The sequence below is a fragment of the Lytechinus variegatus genome, chromosome 4 (genome assembly GCF_018143015.1).
Source record: "Lytechinus variegatus isolate NC3 chromosome 4, Lvar_3.0, whole genome shotgun sequence".
Taxonomy (NCBI): Eukaryota; Metazoa; Echinodermata; class Echinoidea; order Temnopleuroida; family Toxopneustidae; genus Lytechinus; species Lytechinus variegatus.
The window spans coordinates 10048431-10064517 of NC_054743.1; the positions used below are offsets into that span (position 1 = coordinate 10048431).

Genomic DNA, 16087 nt, shown 5'->3' on the forward strand with positions numbered 1-16087 from the left:
CCGACCCTCCGCCTTGCGTAGCAACATGTTTCAACGTATGGGCTTGCGAAAGGTGAGGAAGATGGACGCTAATTGCGCGGTGATCATGGGTAGTAAGCCTGAACGGGAGAGGGCGCGCTCGCGCTTTTTAAATCCTTGGGAGTTCTATTCGGGTATGGCAGTCCAGAGGGCTGAACTAGCAAATCAAGTAGATGTATGAGTTATCTCGTAAATAAGAAAATCAGGTAAGTATTTTCATGATGGTGGTGATGATGATGGTGAAGGTGATGATGATGGTGGAGGTGATGATGATGATGGTGGTGGTGATGATGATGATGGTGGTGATGATGAAGATAATGATGGTGGTGATGATGGTGGCGGTGGTGATGATGATGGTGATGATGATAATGATGATGGTGGTGATGATGATGGTGATATGATGATGATGGTAGTGATGATGATGATGGTGGTGGTGGTGATGATGATGGTGATGATGGTGGTGATGATGATGGTGGTGATGATGGTGGTGATGATGATGATGGTGATGGTGATGATGATGATGGTGATGATGATGATGTGATGATGGTGGTGATGATGATGATTATGATTTTGGTGGATTTTTCTTTCTTTGTTCCTTTAACTTATTTTCCTTTCTCTTTCCTTTTTCTCCTTTTTTTCCTCTTAACCGTTTTCTTAATTTCTTCCGACGACAGATCAAGCGACGATATCTAGAGTAGGGGGATAATAATAATAATAATGCAGTTCTATTATAGCGCATTTCAGACCTGGAAGGACTCTCAATGCACTTTACAAAAATACAAATTATACAACATAAGGAATTACTTAGAATAACAACATCAATATTAATCAGTATGGCATAAGTACTGGGAAAGGTCTATTTGAATGCTTCATTAAAAAGAAATGTGATTTGAAAAGCCCAGGATTATTTTGTGATCGGAGAGTACTGGGGAGGGAATTCTAAAGGGTTGGGACACTAAAAACTTTTATAAGAAAATACACTCTTGGGGCAAAATGGACTATAAACATGAGGGACAAAATGGAACCTGTATTTTGCTCAAAGTATGTTCCATTTTGCCCCAAATGAAAATTACATTTTTTTTATCACGCGCTTTGAGATTAATTGCATCGATTGTGGCAAAGATACTACAAGAGGAAGAGCGGACACTTCGGTAATTTTTGGAAACGCTCGATAAATGGGGAAGGACGCCTACTAGCGTTGAGTAAAGTAAACCATATAAATTTATATATGACCATCACACCCCAGGCATCACACACAGGCACGCTACAGTGTATAGGGATTTTGAAGAGGGCACATGGGCGGCGCATGGGAATAATTCCACTTTTTATTACCCGCAAACCTTTCATCTCAAATTTAAGGGGAAGAAATTGAAGAAAAAAATCTGAAAATGTAAAAGTCGTATATTCCTTCTCCCCTTTACCCCCGGCCTTTACCATTTCTCTCATATGTTTCGTATACAACCATACTAATATCGCGATACGTAAAGGTAAAAAAGGGTCGTTTCCTTACTGTGGGGGCGCTCTTCCCGAGCATTTTCGGCCTATGTACTGCCCAACCTTCCCCTTGAAGCTTAGATTCCGACTTTGATTGTGGTAATTGGATAACCTCAGATATAGCGTTTTTGTGTATTGTTGCATGTCGTTATAGAGATGGACAGGAACTACAAGCGGAATATGACAAAAACAGACATGGGATAAACATGATAATGAGGTAATGAAAATGTGCCATAAATAAGGGGGTGGACATTTTGCTCCAGTGGTGGAGAAAACAATATTTTGTAAAAATAATTTTGAGTTTCTTTGAAATTTACACCTGGAGATTCATGAGTTGTCGTTGATATATATATATATTTTAAAAAGTACATGACCGACCTTCCCCTCCAGCAAGCATTCGTTTCGGTATGTTAGCTGACCTAGTTTCCTCGGGTTCACCAAAGTGAGCCAGTGGTACAGCACATACCCACACGCCCTTGGCCAAAACATAGACATTAATCGTCTCTTCATCGTACGAGAAAGGTAAAAAAATGTCATCTTCTCACTTAAAACCTTTGACAGAGGATCATAAACGTTACCAAGATACCTTTAACACTGCATTCAACAAGATCGCTGAGAGAGATGTGGTTTTTGAAAAGGTGACTCAATTTTTTGACAAGAAAGTGATGAAGACACTCACTGATGTCTTTGACCGTGATGATGAGTTCAGTATCCTCGGCATAGGAGTTGGCGAGGGTATGAGTTCTTTGTAAATTCAACGTAATGATTTAATTGATTAAGTATTATTGTTGCTTTTATAGGTATAACAGATAATCGAGATATCAATGGGCGGGTTCTCTAGCGAAGTTTGTTTCAACGGCAGTAGTATAGTCTTTTTCAGTTAATCAAGAAATCATTCTTCCATCGATTAATCATCAGCAATATTATAACTCCACCATAATCCATCAGTATCTCCAGGGCCTTCATCTTCACAATTGTCACCTTTATTCTCATCCATATTATCAACATCTTCATTATTCAAATTATGAACGAATATTACCATTATGCTTTATAAATGTATCAATCAATTCAATGAGTTTTAATCCATGGTTTTGATCTTTATTTTAAAGCAATCTGCTTAATTGTTATAATCCTTCTCCTGCATATTGTGAATGTTATGGTAATTTGGTACCATATTTGTGTAGAATGATATTTTATACCATTTTTTCTCTACGATTCAGGCCATAAATCAGTAAACACTTTAATTTATGAAAAATTTATTATTTTTAATGCATAAGAAAATAATAATATGAAAAAAAATCAAAATAAAAGTCGAAGATAGACTTTAAAAAAAAAATCACTATTATTTTCTTGAAAGCTTGTGAGGATTAAGTGAATACCGTGATTGCAATTTAGTACTTCACTCGTCAGTATGATTATTAAAAACAGGGTAGAAATTTAATTTTGCGGCAGAATTATTGTATATTGTAATTGGTATGAACATATATTTTATTACCGGTATCGTATACAGTATCAGAAACAGAGGCACAAGTAATCATGATCAGCAGAAATGTGATAAATATAAAGCGAGAAAGAGAGAGAGAGAAAGGGATGATTATTTTAAACTTAAATAAAAAAAGCACTGTAAATTATGGAAGTTTAAAAGTGCCACTGAGATGTAGAGATAATTATCTTGGGAAGTCGACATCATGATAGCAAAAGATCAGATGACGAGAGCCGGATCTCATCATGTCTACATCTTTCAGAAGAGATGATCAGATGACAAGATGTCGACATGATGAGATCCGGGATCTTGTCATCTGATCTGATCAGATGACAAGATCCCGGATCTCATCATGTCGACATCTTGATCATCTCTTCTGAAAGATGCAGACATGATGAGATCCGGGATCTCGTCATCTGGTCTTTTCGCTTGCAAGATGTCGACTTCCCAAGATAATTATCTCAACATCTGGGTGGCACTCTTCCATAGTAAATCATCAAATCTATCATGCATTGTAATTACACTGAATAACTTGATGTAATGATTCCATGGTATTTTGGTTGATTCACTCTAGTCTAATGTATTCTGCTTTACTTCACATACATTGAATTGCTATAATGCTGAGTTATGAGCAATTTTGCATAACTAAAACGGCCTATACCCTGCAGTATTAAGAAAATAAATAAATAATAGATAATGCAAACAGCGGTCATATCCACAGACATGACAGAGCTTTTAAAATAAAGATTCTGGACCCTATTGAATTAAAGGATGTGTCATTTGGCTGTAGTAGTTGGCAATACTTTTCAGTTATTTATCGTTTTGTCGTTCATATATAGGCTCATACGAATGTCGCTATTTGAAGAGTATTGAAACATTCTTCTCGTCCGTATGCATCTCTGCAGTGGACCCGAATGAGTTCATGCTCTCCAGGTTTGAGGAGAGGATTGGTGCATTGAAATCCAACGGCAAGTCTGCTGCCTCATGCCACTTGGTCAATGGTCCAATCTCTCAATTCTTTGCTGAAGATGGTTTGTCGAAAAACAAGTACAATCTCGTCAGCTCTGTACATTCAATATACTACCTAGGTGACTTTGAGACGACCTTTACCAAAATGGCATCCATGGTCAAAGACAATGGTTTCATCATCATTTTTTGTTCAAAAGGTAGGAATAAGATATTGTATCATGCAACAAAATTGTCTCCATGCTTTCATACGAACGTAAAGAGTGCCGCATGTCTTACTAAGACTCGATTGTGGAATGTTTTGCATTAAGATGACAGTTAAAGTGAAATCATTTCTCTGAATGTTGTTTTCTTTCTTTCTTGGCTTCAAAATGCTTGTTTCATAACATGTAAATAAGAAAGCCAAACATGGTGTTTGCAACAACAAATTTCTTCCCCTACTTTCCCTTCCCTTTATTTCCTCACCTTCCCTTCCATTCCTTTCCCTTCCCCTCCTTTCCTTTCCCTTCCCCTCGTTTCCCTTCCCTTCCCCTCCTCTCCTTTTCTCTCCCTTCCCCTCATTTCCTTTCCCTTCACTTCCTTTCCCTTCCCCTCCTTTCCCTTATCCTCCCCTCCTTTCCCTTCCCTTCCTTTCCCTTCCCTTCCTCTCCTTTCCTTTCCTTTCCTTTCCCTCCCCTTCCCGTTCCTTCCCCTCCCTTACCTTCCCTTCCCTATCCTTTCCCTTTCCCTCATTTCCCTTCCCGTTCCATACCTTCCCCTCGTTTTCTTTTCAATTCCCTTACCTTTCTTTCCCTTCCCGTTCCGTACCTCCCCTCATTTCCTTTCCATTCCCTATTTTCTTTTCCCTTCCCTTACCCTCCTTTCCCTTCCCTTCCCGTTCCTTACCTTCCCCCCCTTTCCATTACCTTCCCCTTCCCACCTTTCCCTTCCCATCCTTTCCCCTCCCTTTCCTTCCCCTCCTTTTCCTTCCCGTTCCTTACCTTCCCCTCATTTCCTTACCTTCCCTTCCCTTTCCTTTCCCTTCCTCTCCTTTCCTTTCAATTCCCTTCCTTTCCCTTCCCTTCCTTTCCCTTCCCTTCCCATTCCTCACCTTCCCCTCCTTTCCTTTCCATTCCCTTCCCCTCATTTTCTTTCCCTTCCTTTCCCTTCCCTTCCAGTTCTTTACCTTCCCCTCCTTTCCTTTCTATTCCCTTCCTTTCCCTTCCCTTCCCGTTCCTCACCTTCCCCTCCTCTCTTTTCCATTCCCTTCCCTTCCTTTCCTTTCCCTCCCCGTTCCTTACCTTCCCCTCCTTTCCTTTCCCTTCCTTTCCCTCCCCTTCCCTTTCCTTCCCCTCCCTTACATAACCCTTCCCTCCCTCTCCTCTCCTTTTATTTCCTTCCCTTTCCCTCCTTTCCCTTACTTCCCGTTCCTTGCCTTCCCCTCCTTTCCTTTCAATTCCCTTACCATTCTTTCCCATCCCGTTCCGTACCTTCCCCTCATTTCCTTTCCATTCCCTACTTTCCCTTCCCTTACCCTCCTTTCCCTTCCCTTCCCGTTCCTCACCTTCCCCTCCTTTCCTTTCCATTCCCTCCCTTTTATTTCCTTCCCTCTCCCTCCCTTCCCTTACCTTCCTTCCCTTCCCCTCCCTTTCCTTCCCCTCCTTTCCCTTCCCCTCCTTTCCCTTCCCATCCTTTCCCCTCCCCTCCCTTTCCTTCCCCTCCTTTCCCTTCCCTTCCCTTTCCTTCCTTTCACTTCCCTTCCCGTTCTTTACCTTCCCCTCCTTTCCTTTCCTTTCCCTTCCCATCCTTTCATTTCCATTCCATTCCCGTCCCCTCCTTTCCCTATAAAGGACTGGGCTATTTGATATGTATTCAGCCCGGGAAGGCATGATGATCCCCCCCCTTCTGATCTGGGCCGCCGTTAGCGCGATCGCGCCAAAATTCCGACGTATATTCTTTACCACATAAATTACAAACTAGTATTTTAAAAATTCTGAAAACAATTATTTTTTTTATCTGTTATGAATAAAATATTCAAATTATTCATGAAAAACATTACTTGCATATCTAACACCCGATTTCACTTGAAATTTTCTTTTTTTGCAGATGTCATCATTTTAATCTAATTCAAAGCATTCCACAAAGAAAAATTGCGAAAGTATTTCTTTATTTTAGAATTCTTTTTTTTTCATCTTTTGTTTTTCATATTTTTTTCCAATGGAAATTATTACAGACTACTAAACAACTAAATTAAACCCTATATTGATTAAGCAGACGAATTAGAACGAAAAAATCACCCTTTCATTAATTTTCATCTCCCATAGACTTTGTACACTAAGTATAAAAATGAGCCATTTTCAGAATAACATTGTCCAGTAAAAAGTCACGTGACGTCGCGATGCTTTACCCGTATGTCGCGAATTTAGTCTCAAAAATTTTGCGGCGCTATCTTTTTGCGTTTTGGAAATATCGCACGAAGCGTCGGGGGGGGGGGGGATCATGACCCCCAATCCTTTTAGGATTAAGTAAACCCTTTCAAGTCAGTAGGGCCTATATATATATATATATATATATATATATATATATATATATATATATATATATATAATGCTCGCGCTTAGCGCTAAATTTTGGTGAAAATGACAAACAAATTTGTGTCCACCTTTGCCACCCCCAATTTTTTTTGCCTCCCCATATTTAAAAATCCTGGTGCAGCCACCATGTCGATTGACTTTACGATTAAAGGTCAAGTCCACCCCAGAAAAATGTTGATTAGAATAAACAGAGAAAAGTCAAACTAGCATAACGCTAAAAATTTCATCAAAATCGGAAGTAAAATTGAGAAAAATATGGCATTTTAAAGTTTCGGTTATCTCTCACAAAACAGCTCGATGCTCAACTCAGTGATAATTTTTATGCAAATGAGAGAGTTGATGATGTCACTCACTCACTATTTCGTTTGTTTTTTATTGTTTAGCTCGGGTCCAGAATTATACAATGTTTCCTTTGTTACGGATATGAAAATTATGACCATCTTGTTTGAACCACAAATTGTTAAAACAATCATATCCCACATGTTAAGGGAAGAATGAAACTTTGCTCACATGACATTGAGGAGAAAAAATCAAATATTTCATATACATGTAATAAATTACAAAAGAAATAGTGAGTGGGTGATGATTTCACATGTTGTGTAAGGAAGTTATTTGATCTAGTTTTTTCAGTGTTAGATTACGTTTGGATTTACAAGAATGAAGTAGACTAATAATCACGATTGCATCAATCATATCATGGATTTCGTTGTAAGTCAATGATCATATCAATATGAAATTCATCCATGAAAGGAGACTTTGATGTGCTGCTATCATACGTTCCTTCCTTTTTTGTGGTTTTCACGTAGACGATCTTATCCTGAAGTCATTCAGCAAGTTTAGCTGGGTAGAAGAAATCTCACAAGCAAACCATTCAATCTCTTCAACGGTTATCCGAGAGTTTGCTGAAATTTTAGGCTATGACGTCACCTCTTCTGAAATTGTGACGCAATGGGACATCACAGAGGTGTTCGACGACCAGTCAGACTTAGGAAACAAACTCTTGGATTTCTTCACCCATTTCGCATTTTTCCGTCAAACAGCGCCCTCTGAGCTGGTGGATGAATTGATGAACTTCTGGCGTTCTGTTTCGACAGAAGATGAAGATGGACGTATCTTTACACCATCCTATGAAGAAATACTTGTCATCTCAAAATAAGCAAGGACCTACACTGTAAAAACTGTGGTGTTAAAACTGACACCAGTTGGTGTTAATAGAGGACCACACCCTGAGGTGTTAACATAACACCGTAGAGATTGAACATAACACCAAAGAGTGTAAATGTAACAACCGTAGGTGTTGTAATAACACCTATAGGTGTAAAACCAATTTAACACCGGTGTAAAATAACTGGTGTGGTCCTCTACGTACACCGGTTAATACCACAGTTTTTGCTGTGTATAATGGTTTTTGTAGAGTAATTTTAGATTATGATACTTTCACCTCAACAAAAGTTAAAGAAAATACTAGTTTAGCCCATTAGGGTGGGTTGCACATGCAAGCGATTGCTGATTGTCTCAAAATATTGGATGTAAATGACATATCAAGAGTCCACTGTTAAAAATACTAGTAATTTTACAAAGAAAAATCGTAAACTTATGTAGAGAGTAGTTACCTTTTAAAAACAGACGACACAATGATAGAAAAAACGTATTAATGCAGTGATATGTAACGTACAATTACAGGTTAAATGTAAAACAAAGTAATTTGAATAAAATAATAACTGTTTTAATTAATGTTTGTTTACAGTCACTGTAAAAAAAAACAGTAATTATTACTGGCAGCTGGGACTGACTATTTTGAATAGTGTAGTTCTAAATCATTAAGGTATAATGTTAGCATTGTTGGCAGAATTTTGCATACACCAATCATGCTCAAAGTGTTCTCCTTCTGCTAACATTAATCCCCATCGAATTGTGATATTTGATGGAACATGAAATTTCCCCAAGACAACATTTCTGGTTCTGATTTGAGATACAAAATTGAGATACCGAAGTGTAGATGTCCTTCTTTTAAATGTTAAGAGTGGGCCTTTAAAATAATGTTTTTATGATATTAGTAATCATCAGTCTTTGAAATGTAAAATGCATTTGCAAACAATTTTATTTGTGCATAATCCAACATGCAAAATTTGCAAACTGGTTGCAACAACGATTGAATTGAATTGAGTAGGTCCATATATGCATTATGACGTAATTTTACTATCATGACAATGGTACAGTTTATGATTCAATTTCAATTCAATTGAATTCTTTATTTCATTTCAATTCAAAACATAATACAAAGTAATATAAAGCAATACAAATCAAGTACAATTTCATAGGGCATTCTTACTTCGTAAAACAGAAAAAAACAGTATAATATAGAGCATAAATGGAAATGAGGGGGATCCACTAAAAAGCAAAGCTTGTAATGTGTGGATCCTCCTTGGAAATCAAGAAATTATAGTTGACTTATTCTTATGTGTACATGCATGTATTACAGGAAAGAAAAAGAGAACAAAAGAAATCATATTGATGCAAACAATAATTATTGAAATGATGCAAAGCTTTTTATACAAAGAGGTGTTCGTTGTAAAGGTTATGTTGCGCAAGACAGAAGAAAAAAGAAAAAAAACAGAGAGAGGGGATGACAAGACATAGAAGACAAGACAAAACAAGAGACAGGACAGTACAAGACAAGATAAGTAACATGCGCGTATCGAGTTGACCTTCCTTAGACATGTTAGAGCAACACGCTTGTGTTTTGCTGCCCTCTACGTTCGTTGGTTATGATCGAATGAATATGATTGTAATGGTGGCCTTTTTCATAATCATGAAAAAGTGGGGATAATTTGTCAATTATTATCTATTACATTGAACTATCACTTTGAGTTGAAGTATATATAACTTTTGAATTATATATAATCACTTTGATTTGAATTATATAAAATTTTGAATTACATATAATCACTTTGATTTGAATTATATAAAACTTTTGAATTATAAATAATCACTTTGAGTTGAATTATATAAAACTTTTGAATTATATATAATCACTTTGAGTTGAATATAAAAATTTTGAATTATATATAACCACTTTGAGTTGAATTAGTTATAACTTTTATATGCATCTACATTATCTTTACCAGTCCCTATATAATGAGAATACTACTTTCATGATAAATAAATACATGGATACGAAAATTGTTCATAGTTTGAGTGCAGACGATTGTAGCAGTCTGATGCCATTAAAAGTCAAGTCCATCCCAGAAAAATGTTGATTAGAATAAACAGAGAGAAATCAAATAAGCATAAAGCTGAAAGTTTTATCAAAATCGGATGTTAAATAAGAAAGTTATGACGTTTTAAAGTTTCGCTTATTTTTCACAAAACAGTTATATGCACAACTCAGTGACATGCAAATGAGAGAGTCAGTGACATGATGTTCCTCATTCACTATTTCTTTTGTTTGTTTATTGTTTGAATTAAACAATATTTCAATCTTTACAGATTTTACAATAAGGACCAACCTGACTGAGCCATACATTTTAAAACAATGGTAATACCACATGTCCAGGGAGAAATAAAATTTTGTGTCAGAGGACAACAGGCATAAAATTTGAATATTTCATATTTCGTATAATAAAATACAAAAGAAATAGTGAGTGAGTGATGTCATTCGTCCCCTTACTTGCATATCGACAAGGATGTGAATATAAGCATTGTGTGAAATTGAGCAACTTAAAAATTTCTTAACTATCTTATTTTACGTCCGATTTTGATGATTTTCTTTTTTCGTATGCTTGTTGGATTTTTCTCTTTTTATTCCAATTAACTTTTCGTTTGGATGGACTTGTCCTTTAAGTGTTATAAAGATATTATACGATTATTTTTATCTGATGTACCCTCTAAAAATGAAGTGCTAATTTAGCACTTAATGTGCTTGTATAGTGACTGCACTTTGAGTGCTGATTTTCTAGTTTAAATTTGAACTAGAAAATCAGTACTCGTAGTGCAGTTACTATAAAAGCCCATTAAGTGCTAAATTAGCACTTCATTTCTTACACTGCATGGTGGTATGAACGATCGCGAAAATATTTTGTTATACACCATGTCCTGGAAGGATTTGAGATAAAAGTGGACATAGTAAGAAGTGAGGTTGGAAAATAGAGTATGAATGAATGAATGTCGTCCTTATAGTCCAGTCAATATACAGTAGGGTTTGACCCACCACTAATTGCAACACTTGATATTCCACTGCAATGCTTTCCAGGAAGGTCCCCTTAACAACATACTAAAAGTCCCCCCAAATCCAAGCAGTGGAAATGTATGAAATTTGCATATTATGCCAATTAGCCATAAAAAGTTAGAAAAATAGGGAAAATAGCCCAAAGATTAGAAATTTAAGAGTCCAAAACAATTTAATTTGAGCGAATATTCATGATAAATATTCAATGTTTTTAATAAAAAGTGCCAATAAATCTACCTCATTTGCATAATATGCAAATAAGCATTCTTGTATGGAAAAAATGTCAAGATATTGTGATTTTCTCACAATGACTGCTTGAAAACATTTGATTGATTTTGAAATTTACATGCTGCTATCACTAAGGACGTTGAACACATTTTCAGTTTAGTGTCTGTAATTTGCATATAATACAAATAAGTATCTATATTATAAATATTCTAGAAAATACACTGTTAATACATCCCTCAAAAATTGCAAGTAGATTATCTATTGAAATTGGAACATGGCAATGTCTAACAGGAAGGTTTCCTAAACACCAAAATTAAAAGTCCTAAAATATACAATCATAGGACAATCACAAAATTTGCATTTTATGCAAATTAGCCATAATGAGTTGCAAATAAGGAAAATAATCTATTGCGCAGAAAACAATGTAAATTGAACGGAAGCTAATGATAAATTTTACAAATTCATTTATTTTTTAATAAAAAAAGAATCGTAATTAAATATACCTCATTTGCATCTATAATGTATGTGAGCATCCTTATATGGGGTAAAAACCCAGAAAATTTGATTTTTCTCACACAAACAGTTATGAAAACATTTCAGTCTAGATAAATATGATGTGATCACTAAGAATGCCTAATACATTAATAATCAGCTTAATATCTGAATTGTAATTTACATATGCAAATAAGCATCCGACATATAAATATTCAAGGAAACACATACGTGATACATTGCTCTAAAATTCCATGTAGATTACGTGTAACCATGATGACCTTCCATAAACTTCTCGCTTGGTTGATATTGACTTTTTTATGAGCAGTTATCTCGTACGGTCTTTGAAAACACTCGTTCGTTTGATGGAGTGTTGTGTTCTCGCCATTTGAACCTCGGATACGCTAATTTTTCGGGCGTTTTTCCCATGAGATCTTCTATAAAGATTTTGATATCAGAAAAAAAGAAAACAAGAATTACTGGTCTACGGCGAAAACGGAAGGGGTTTTTTATTTCACTGATTATAATGACATTTTAGACTGGCTTTAATTTCTAGCTTATAACTTAAAGTCAAATTTAACTGGGCGTCGTGGCGTGCGCCTGTAATCCAAGCTATGTGGGGAAGTTACAAATTGATGCAGAGGAGCCCTGGCCACGTCTTTCGGATGGTGACGTTAAAGGTCGGTCCGAGTTGTAAATAATCATATCTGATTGAAACACGTCTGACAAAACTGAAATGCACACACACAAGTCAAATTCATTCATTTTCAATCTCTTAAAAAATAATTAACTTACAAAACAAAAATCGCAGAAGTCAAAGTCACAAACGTATATATGAACAGCTAAGTTAAACGATAATTCTCATCCTTCACACGGTGCACCGTTTGTTTATTTTTTTATCAATTCTATACTTACCCTTCTTACAAACAATGACCGTGACACCTTTGTCTTTCAACATGGATGCGAGCTGGGTGAAGGTCGTCTCAAAGTCACCGGCATAGAACAGTGAATGGATGGCGCTGATGAGATTATACTTGGTCTTGGCCATAGGACTGTCAGTCAGGAATTGAGACAAGGAACCGTTGATCCAGTGACAGGAAATAGAACTTTTGCCATCTGAATTCAACGTATCAACTCTAGTTTTGAATGTTTGTAACATGCCTTCATTAGGATCCACAGCAATATTACACATCGATGAGTAGTGAGTTTGAAGACTCTTGAGAAAGTGAAATTCAGTATGACCTAAAACAAATTTAAAAAGATATTTCAGTGCAGTTAATGAATGGGGTTTCATCATAAGACCTTCCAAGGGTATTATCCCTTGATTATTGTGATTTATCGAAAGAAATGAAAATGTATTACTAGTATCTTCTGATATTAAATCTTTATTTCATTTTTGGAAATCTGGGGCCGATTGCACGAAAGGGTCTTTCCAAGGACCGTCTTTCGTGTCGCCAATCTTTTATGATACGCTATAAGCGGGGTGTTTCTGAAATTTATGATAAAGAATAAGATTCGTTAGCTTGCTTTTAAATCACATTTTTTATACAATTTCATGATATATCATATCATTTTATAAACAAATATTTTGTTAATTTTAACGGACGAATGAAATATGTTTGCAGATGATTTATTTAAAATGCGTTTCACATGGCGCATCGTAAAAGATGGGCGACACGAAAGACCGTCCTTGCAAAGACCCTTTCGTGCAATCAGCCCCTGGATTCTTATCATTTGGTCTCATTCCACGCAATCAAATCGGATTCTATAGCAGATGCGTTGATCGTGCATGTGTCATGGACTAAATTATGAATATCCGGTTCCATGACATTTGCTCTTGCTACAATTATTCCGCTCTAAATTCCACTCACTAACTTCAACCCTTGGTTTGACAGTGCAGTGCAGTATGTCCTACCCTAAACCTAACTTAAACCTCTAAATAAACCCCTTTGCAACCCTATAACCTACATCTTAGACGAAATTAACCCTGAATGAATTGCTGCAGAAGCGAATGTCGTCACCGTATATCCATAAAGATATAGGGGCATTGATACGAGGGGGGGGGGTGTAGGTACCAAGAAAGAACCACAATATTTTGGGGTAGCAAACATATCGACCCCCCCTAGTATTGAAAAATTGAAAATTCATTATGTATAGTTTGAAAAAGCAATGGAACTCACTATAAAACCATTAAGCTTCGCATAAAATTATATCAAATAGTTCAGGCGCGCTTCGCGCGCAAAATGTATTATAATTTGGCACGACTAAGGTTTTGTACATCTTTTTTTTCACTTTTGCCCCACCCCAATCAGAAACATACACTCACCATGCCCACGCCGCTGCAAGTAAAGTAATTTGCTACGGCCTTGAGCTTCACGTAAGTTTGTCGTAATGGCGACCAACTCACAATGAAAACAACCCTGTACTCTGTCTGATGCGCTATAAAGGCAATTGAATCTACAAACGTGATCATAGAAGGGACCTAGAATTTAACAAAGTTACACTTGCTATATTAAAAATACATTTTCCAGGTTTTCTCGAAAACTCTGATTTTTGATCCATTTTGCTATATGAACACCATGGTCCATTTTATCCCTGGGTACCGCTTTATTTAAATTAATGTAACTTCATTAGCATGATTAGTGGGCATCATTAGATTTCTTAATAGGCACTCAACTATTACGAAATGCCTACCTTCACCAACTCCTACTCCGAGTAGACTGACAACTTCCTCACGACCAAAGACACCAGTCAGAAGATCCATCACCTTCTCATCGAAAAACTGATTCAACTTCTCAAGAAGAACATCTGTCTGGGAAACTTTGAAGAAAGCCTTGTAGAATACTTCTTCGTATCGCTCAGGATCTTCCGTCAAAGGCTTCAGGTTGGGAACGGCGACAGACATTATTAGACTATTATTATACATATAATGTATAACTTTGCAATGGAAAGATAGTTGGTTTGATTCAATTCTAAAATCAGAGGCTACTAACATGACTAATAGGTAGTACACCCACTAGCGTACCTTGACGAGTCACAACCCATGCAAGGGACGTATCCCTTCCCCCCTCCCGATGTCATTTTTTTTTTCTTGTGCGAAATGTCCTTTATACTTTATATCCCCCCGTGGAAAATTCTAGGTACGCTACTGATTACACCCCATTTGTTTAACGTCAGTCATGTCAGTAGTGCACAAACGAATGCATGGTAATGCAATTTGGTTATTTATACTTTGTCAACAGAGTATATTTCTTTGTAACCTATTCACCCATGAAGTATGGAGCAATAGATTCAGATTCCAAGTAAAACGAAAATATTGAATTTGTTTAAATACAATTACAAAGAGGAACACAATCAAAACCGTGGATATCTTTATGAATCAGGCTATTTTCATTTCTTTTGTAGATCATTCAAGATGTGAATCAAGCGAACACGGTCATCCACCGACAATGATTTTGTGTGTGTAATTAGTTATCCAGACATGGGTCCCACCTCGAACGCCACCATCTGAAAATAATGACCAGGACTCGAATCTCTGCTTCAATGGAAAATTATAGGGCAGCGTTTGAAGGGGAACTCTTTACCACCCCCCCCCCCCTTACGGCACATGTTGGTAACTTCTATTATACCCTGGACCAACAACAACACAAAAAGGGAAAGAAATGTAATATTTTTGTTTACATTTTGTTCGTTTATTAGTTCAATTAATGACATACGTTTCAAAACTTCCAATACATACTATTAAAATAACAGATTATTCACCACAAAGAAAAGTAATTACCATGACAGAATAATAATTTGGTATGTAATTGATTCCTTTATCAATAATATTTGTACACGGATAGTTAAAATCAGTCTATTGGTGCGTATGACATGAAATATTGAATATGTTGGTACTAAAAAATGGGGGGGGGGGATGTAAAAAAGCAAGTAACATGAGCAAGCTGATTATGTATTATAATAAGTATGGATAAATGCATATAATAATCAAATATGATGGATAAATACATGTAATATAATGTAATAAGCAGTGGTACAGTAATCAGTATAGTAGGAAATTACTACACTGAAGCTTAAAAGTGCCACCGAGATGTTGAGATAATTATCTTGGGAAGTAGACATCTTGATAGCAAAAGATAAGATGACGAGATCCTGGATCTCATCATGTCGACGTCTTTTAGAAGAGATGATGAGATGACGAGATCTCGGATCTCATCATGTTGACATCTTGTAGAAGAGATGATTAGATGACATGATCATGGATCGAAGATCTTGTCATCTGACCATCTCTTCTAAAAGATGACGACATGACGAGATCCGGGATCTTGTCATCTCATCATCTCTTCTAAAAGATGTCAACATGATGAGATCCGGGATCTTGTCATCTCATCATCTCTTCTAAAAGATGTTGACATGATGAGATCTGGGATCTTGTCATCTCATCATCTCTTCTAAAAGATGTTGACATGATGAGATCTGGGATCTTGTCATCTCATCATCTCTTCTAAAAGATGTTGACATGATGAGATCCGGGATCTTGTCATCTCATCATCTCTTCTAAAAGATGTTGACATGATGAGATCCGGGATCTTGTCATCTCATCAT

General features: G+C 36.6%; 2 protein-coding genes across 2 annotated transcripts; one reads left to right on the plus strand and one right to left on the minus strand.

Annotated features, from left to right (window-relative positions):
• The first annotated feature begins 1892 nt into the window (after positions 1 to 1892).
• LOC121412540 (histamine N-methyltransferase B-like) lies at positions 1893 to 7756 on the plus strand. Its single transcript, XM_041605331.1, has 3 exons — positions 1893 to 2247; positions 3835 to 4161; positions 7341 to 7756. The coding sequence occupies exons 1-3, from the start codon at positions 2043 to 2045 to the stop codon at positions 7688 to 7690; spliced, it is 882 nt and encodes a 293-aa protein (XP_041461265.1). The 5' UTR covers positions 1893 to 2042; the 3' UTR covers positions 7691 to 7756.
• Positions 7757 to 12241: 4485 nt separating this feature from the next.
• LOC121412541 lies at positions 12242 to 14387 on the minus strand. Its single transcript, XM_041605332.1, has 2 exons — positions 14177 to 14387; positions 12242 to 12724 (listed from the first exon to the last, which is right to left on the minus strand). The coding sequence occupies exons 1-2, from the start codon at positions 14385 to 14387 to the stop codon at positions 12351 to 12353; spliced, it is 585 nt and encodes a 194-aa protein (XP_041461266.1). The 3' UTR covers positions 12242 to 12350.
• Positions 14388 to 16087: the final 1700 nt, after the last annotated feature.